At 56.3% G+C, this 6642-nt stretch overlaps 1 protein-coding gene across 1 annotated transcript in view; it reads left to right on the top strand.

Moving 5' to 3' along the window:
* Positions 1-6: 6 nt before the first annotated feature.
* The window catches only part of PLCD3 (phospholipase C, delta 3), a 21468-nt gene continuing 14832 nt past the window's right edge, over positions 7-6642 (top strand). Inside the window, exon 1 of the mRNA XM_010832417.1 lies at positions 7-702. Within this exon, the coding sequence (XP_010830719.1) occupies positions 552-702 (151 nt within the window). The 5' untranslated portion in view covers positions 7-551. The remainder of the gene's footprint in view (positions 703-6642) is intronic.

The following is a 6642-nucleotide window of genomic DNA, read 5'->3' on the forward strand; positions in this document are numbered from 1 at the left end:
GCCTCCCAGTTCAGCTCCTAGGCCCGGGACTCGCCGGCCGGCGGACCCGATCCCCTCTGAGACCTCGGTCAGGACGGGGAGGGGGAGGTGAAAGGGATCCTGAGTCCGCACTGAGCCCAGGTCCGGGGAAAGGAGAGGGTGTCTTCGCGAGACAGCAGCCCTCTCCCTCTCCGAAGCCTCCCCCAGCACCAAGGGGGCTCCGCATAGGGCCGGGATCACAGGACCGCTCGGAGAACAGGGAGAAGGACTCAGGAGCAGAGGGCGAACGCGGAGACTCGTGGGCGCGGGCCAGGCCGCAGCCCCACTTGTGCTCCAGTGCCCAGCTCCCTGCCGAGGGTCACCGCCCCCCTCGCCGCCGCCTCGCACCGCCCCCGCGCCGTCCTCGGCCCCGCCCTCTAGCTCCAGGTCCGTCCTTCCTTGACCCTCGTCCCTCCCTTTCTCCCTCCTCCCGACACCTCCTCCTCCAGACTAGCTCCCGGCGCCGCTAAGTTTCTCCGCTCCGCACCGCGCGCGCTGACCCCGGGCCCGGACCTGGCCCCGGCCACCCGACCATGCTGTGCGGTAGCTGGAGGAGCCGCCGGCGGCAGCCCGAGGAGCCCCTGGTCCCAGCCCAGGTCGCAACGCCCGTAGGGCTCGCGTCCCCGCCCTCATCCCAGGAAGGCAACATCAAGAGGCCCGGGCTGCGGGCGCTGAAGAAGATGGGTCAGTGAGCGGCCAGGGTGGCTCCGGGTGGGCGCGCGGACGCCCCTCGGGGGCGAATCTTGGGAAGATCGGGGTGTTCCGACGAGCCCTTCGTGGGTTTCCCAGTAGGGATGTGGGGAGTTTGGCGAGGGATGGAAGGCCAGCGCCGTTCCAGAGTGGGGCGGGGTGGAGTGTCACACCTGGGGTCACCCGAGGTCCCGGGTCTGAGCGAGGCTTCCAGGACGACTTCTGGGAGTATGGTGTGGGAGTTTGGACGAGGGCTGCGGACTGGAGTCCGAGAAGGTTGGAAGAGTAGAAAGGGAGAGACAGGCTTAGGATGCCCGTCACCCCCTCCCGGACACCCTGTGCCTTCTAGGGTCTTCCAGCGCTCGGGGCATCCTAGATTCTTGGGCCCCTTAGGGCATGAGAGTTATAGAAGAGGCTGTCATCTTGTGCCGACCTTCCAACCTTACAGTCCCCACTGGGATTAGAGCAGCCGCACAGCACTGGAAGGACTGGTCTAACTGGTGAGAACACTGACCTTTGGGTCAGAAAGCCAAAGTTGCCTTCTTAGATTTGAGGGAAGTCATGGGGGAACGGAATGCAATTGTGGTTTATCAAGCATCTCCTGGATGTAGGCCAGCACTGGGTGGTTAGGGATGTGGTGCCCATCAATCTTCTTCACCTTCCTGAGAGGTAGGTGGTATAATCCCCATTTCACAGACGAGGAAGAGAAAGTAAGGAATTTGCCCATGACCATAGAGCTAGTAGAGGGCAAAGGTTGGCGTGTACCCCCACACTGCCCCTGGCAGCCTCTCAGAATCTGGGCAAAGTGGGACTGAGTGGGGGTTGAGGGCTTGAATGAGGGGGCATGTGTGTGAAAGTAATGTTTTAGTATTTATTTTTATTTATTATTTATTTGGCAGCACCAAGCCTTAATTTGTGGCACACATGTGAAATCTTTAGTTGTGACACGTGGGATCTAGTTCTCTGACCAGAGATCAAACCCTGGCCCCTGCATTGAGGCCAGAGTCTTACAGAGTCTTACCACTGGACCACCATGGACGTCCCTGTGAGAGTATTTTATACACTGTAAAGTACTGTAAAACTGAAGTGGTGCTGGAGAACTGTGGTCAGTAGAATAGTTAATGATGGAGAGGCTAGAGGTGGGACTGAGGGAATAGAAGGACAGGGTTGCCTGAAGACCTGTGTGAATCTTGGGATAAAATGCAGAGGTCTCTCTTGCCAGTCTTACCTTCTCTTACAGCCACAGGGCGTGTAAGATCTAGTTCCCAGATCAGGAGTTGAACCCATGCCCCCGGCACTGGAAGTGCAGAGTCTTAACCACTGGACCACCAGGGCAGTCCTCCTGGTCTTACTTTCTCTGTCCTCCATTGTTTTTGTTCTTATTTCTGCCTCCTTTCATTTGACCTGAATTTGTTGAGCGCTGTGTTCTGATCACTGTGACTGGCACTCTCCTTATAAACACAGAAGACATGCTCTCTGCCCTATGTTTCATCAATCACACATGCGTTCAACCAACATTTATTGAGTGCCTATAGTATGCTCTCGGAGAAGGCGATGGCACCCCACTCCAGTACTCTTGCCTGGAAAATCCCATGGACGGAGGAGCCTGGTAGGCTGCAGTCTGTGGGGTCACGAAGAGTCAGACACGACTGAGCGACTTCACTTTCACTTTTCACTTTCACACATTGGAGAAGGAAATGGCAACCCACTCTAGTGTTCTTGCCTAGAGAATCCCAGGGACGGGGGAGCCTGGTGGGCTGCCATCTGTGGGGTCGCACAGAGTCGGACATGACTGAAGCAACTTAGCAGCAGCAGCAGCATAGTATGCTCTGCCCTAGGGGTTCAGCAACAAACAAGACAGACACAGCCCCGGCCCTTAGTGAGCTGAAGCGCCAGCAAGGGTGTCAGACAATGAAACCAAGAAACAAGGCTCTGAAGGATAGAGCAAGAGGCTGGGGAGCCCTGACTGCACCCCGGAACTGGAGGGAGACTGGAGTGAGGCCAAAGGGGAGACGCAGGGAGAGGCTGGATCCTCGAGGCCCCGGAGGGTGTCAGGAGCTCAGGAAAGGTCTTAGACAAGAGGAGAGCAGGAACTGTGTAGGTAAGGGTGGGTTGGATGAACACAGAGGTAAAACAGGGAGCCCCACTGGAGGGAGGCTGGGGGGTCAGTTGGGCAAAGTTGTTGGGGGGAGGCTCAAATGTGAGCTGTGGAACCAGAACGGATTCCAGGACTACAGGGAGGTGGACTGAGCTGGACTCTGCTGTCGGCGGGATCTGGGAGATGTCTCTAATGGGGGGCGGTGTCCTCCTCTGGTTTACAGGGCAGTGGTGGAGAGAACGATGCCTATGGGGAGCTGAGGTGCTGCGGAGACAGCAAAGGGCTGGCGTTAGGCCAGAGAAGCAGCCCTGGGAGTCAGCCACCCTTGAGGGTTACGTTTGCCATGGGAGGGTTGAGGTGACAATCCTGCCCACCTGCCTGTCTCCTCATTCCGCACCCATTTGCCAAGCCCCATGGCTCAGATCATAAGGAGTCTGCTTACAATGCGGGAGACCCAGGTTCAATACCTGGGTTGGGAAGATCCCCTGGAGAAGGAAATGGCAACCCACTCCAGTATTCTGACCTGGTAAATTCCATGGATGGAGGAGCCTGGCAGGCTACAGACCATGAGGTCGCAAAGAGTTGGACATGACTGAGTGACTTCACATCAGGGTGCCAGGGTGTTGTGCCAGGGCTGGGGCTTCAGAGATGGAGAATACCTAGCCCTGGGGGAGAGGACAGTCTAGGAAACACTTATAGACAAGTAATTGGTGCTAAGCCCAAAACTCAGTGCCCTGTGGCTGAGTAAGGCTGCACGGGAGTTTCGGGCATCCTGTGACAGTGACACTGTTGGGAACTATATGGGTGTCAGAATGTCACCTGGGCACCCTCCCTCCCCTTGGCTGCTGCACCATCCTGTTGAGTGACTGCCTTCTGCGAGGAATGTCGACTCCATGGGGAATGCCCCTTCTCCAGGCCTCACTGAGTCCAGGAACAGGGTGGAGGCGAAACCCAGGTGTCCTGGGGCCCGTCTGCTCAGGCCCACAAGGCCAAGGCCTATGTCTACCACCCACGTAGCTTTCGATGCGACCCCTGTGGCTGCTGCCTCTCCCAGAATGATCCTCAGGGTCACGCCTGGTCACTGCCTTTGCCACACCCCTTGGTGGTGGTTGAGTCGCTTAGTTGTGTCCAACTCTTGTGACACCATGGACTGTAGCCCATCAGGAGCCTCTGCCCATGGAATTTCCAAGGGCAGGAATATTGGAATGGTTTGCCATTTTCTTCTCCAGGGGATCTTCATGACCCAGGGATAAAACCTGGGTCTCCTGCATCATAGGCGGTCTCTTGACTGCAGTAGATTCTGTATCAACTGACCACCAGGGAAGCCCCACCCCTTAGTCCAACAGAACAGATTTTCTTTCAAATCAAGTCAAGAGGCCAGGGCAGGGAGTGGCTCAGAGTCAAAGGCTCAGAGGGGCTCAAGGAAAAGAAAGGGCTTGGAGGGCCATATTGGGGGAAACTAAGATGAAGGGGGAGGGAGGCAGCCCCCATATTGAGTGGGAGTCATTTGTGGAGCACAGGGTCCAGCCTGCTCCAGCCCCCTGCCCCTGGGCTGGGCTGCTGGCCCAACCTGTTCCTAGGAAGCCAGGGAAGAGTTGAGCCGAAGAGGAGCCAGGAACACAGTGCAGTGCTGAGCACACAGCAGCCTCGATCCTGTTTAATCCTCTCCATCCCCGGGGAAGGTGCTGAGCTGTCCCCATGTGACAGATGAGAGGCTCAAGATGGAGGGGGAGAAGTCACCCACCCAAGGCCATATGGCTAAGAGGCAGCAGTGCCTGTCTGCTGCCAAAGCCGTCATTGAATGATGGCTCTTTATTGCCTGGGTTCCTCTGGTGGCTCAGATGATAAAGAATCTACTTGCAATACAGGAGAACCAGGTTTGATCCCTGGGTTGGGAAGATCCCCTGGAGAAGGAATTCAGGGAATTCTTGCCTGGAAATTCCATAGACAGAGGAGCCTGGTGGGCTACAGTCCATGGGGTCACAAAGAGTCAGACACAACTGAGCGACTAACACATAGATAGACATACAATTAACACCTTTGTCAATTACCACCCTTGTAACACTGTGCTAGTGCTTTTCACGTACTAGCTCATTTAATGTCAGAACCGTATGAAGTAGGTGAAACCATTAGCTTCATCTTATTTTAAAATGTTCATTTATTTGCACCAGGTCTCAGTTGTGGATGCAGGATCTTTAGTTGTGCCGTGAGATCTCTTAGTTTTGCCATGTGGGGTCTAGTTCCCTGACCAGGGATCGAACCTGCACCCCCTGCATTGGAAGCACAAAGTCTTAGCCACTGGACCACTGGGGAAATCCCTAACCTCATTTTTCAAGTGAGGAATCTGAGATTTAGAGAGGTTCAGTAACTTGGCCCAGGATTCAGAGCTCAGAAGTGTTTATAGCTAAGACAGGATTTGAGGATTTGAACCCAGGAAGTTGGCCCAGAGTCCAAGCTCTTAACACAATGAATGGATGAGTGACTTAAGCCTGGTGGGGAGGGACCTGCTACACCCCTCCCCCATATTGGCTCTGCCAACCTCCAGGGGGTGTCCTCATAGGGCTGCCCCCCAAAATACAGGATGCCCAGTTAAATACACTTTGCAGATAAACCACACATAATTTGGGACATACTGATACTAAATTATTATTTGTTGTTATCTGAAACCCCCATTTAACTGGGCATACCGAGTTTTGCCTGGCAGCCCTACCACTCCAGAGTCCCAGTCGCTCCACCCCAATGCCTAATCCCCCAGAGCAGAGCACTGAGTGGGCAGAAGCTGCTCGCTTCCCTCTCCAGTCTGCACACACCACCAAATGCCACAGGGCAAGCGTGCTCTCCCCCCAGTCTGCCCAGAACAGGTCCTGCAGGGTGAGTGGGGCTCCCAGGGGGGAGGTTGGCACCTGGTGGGGGGTCTTCCGAGAAGCCCCTGGTCCAGGCAGATGCCTGGCCTGGGTGGTGGGAAGGGCTGGGGTGTGCCAGGCAGGGCCGAGGGCTGGCTCTTTCCTGCACTGTGGCCTCCTCACCTCTTCTTGTTCAGCTCTGGGGAGCCCCTGTCTACCATCTCAGCCCCCAAACAGCCTTCACCCTGGTCTGGCCCTGCCGAGAAAGGTGATGCCACCTTCGTGGCACTGTGTCTGCCTGGAGGAGGGGAGCGCCGCCACCCTGCCCTGACTTTGTTGACGTTTCAGGGAACATTATGGATTCTGGCGCTGAGCCCCACTGAGTTCTAGCCTTGGGTGTGGTAGCCAGCCTGGGTGAGGGGGACTCGCTTGGTACCCAAGGTGTGGGGCTGCCTGCTGGCTAGGGGATTCGGGTGGGAAGGTGTTTGAGACCGCTCACTGTTGGCTCTCTACTCCCAGAGCCTCATGGCCTCAGTACCAGGAAAAGCTGCTCTCCTCCCTGCTCCTGTTGGCATGAAGCTGACACTGTCTGTCGCTCTTGCCTGCATGTCTCACATTCCTGCTGGAGTCCCGTGTGCCCTTCCTGAGTGTGTACTGGTACGCGCGCGCATGCGCACACGCGCACACACGCACTGCCTAGTTTCCATACCAAGCGAATCACCTTCCTCCCACCCACCAACCGCCCCCCCGACAGACACACAGGTGCACACACCATATATGCACACACCACCCTACACACACCTTCAGTCCTTACACACCCTGGCCTCTGCATATACACCCCGTGACCACACAGCACCTCCCACCCCTGCCCCCTACACAGTCCTTACATCCGCCCCTGCCTTAGGCCACCCACACTGTTCGGCATAAATGGCTCGTCCACTCTGAACATCAGTGGCCCATCTATGAGAAGGGGGGAATTTTTTTTTTTTTTAG

This window comes from Bison bison, unplaced genomic scaffold, assembly GCF_000754665.1.
Source record: "Bison bison bison isolate TAMUID 2011002044 unplaced genomic scaffold, Bison_UMD1.0 scf7180017861046, whole genome shotgun sequence".
Classification (NCBI taxonomy): domain Eukaryota; kingdom Metazoa; phylum Chordata; class Mammalia; order Artiodactyla; family Bovidae; genus Bison; species Bison bison.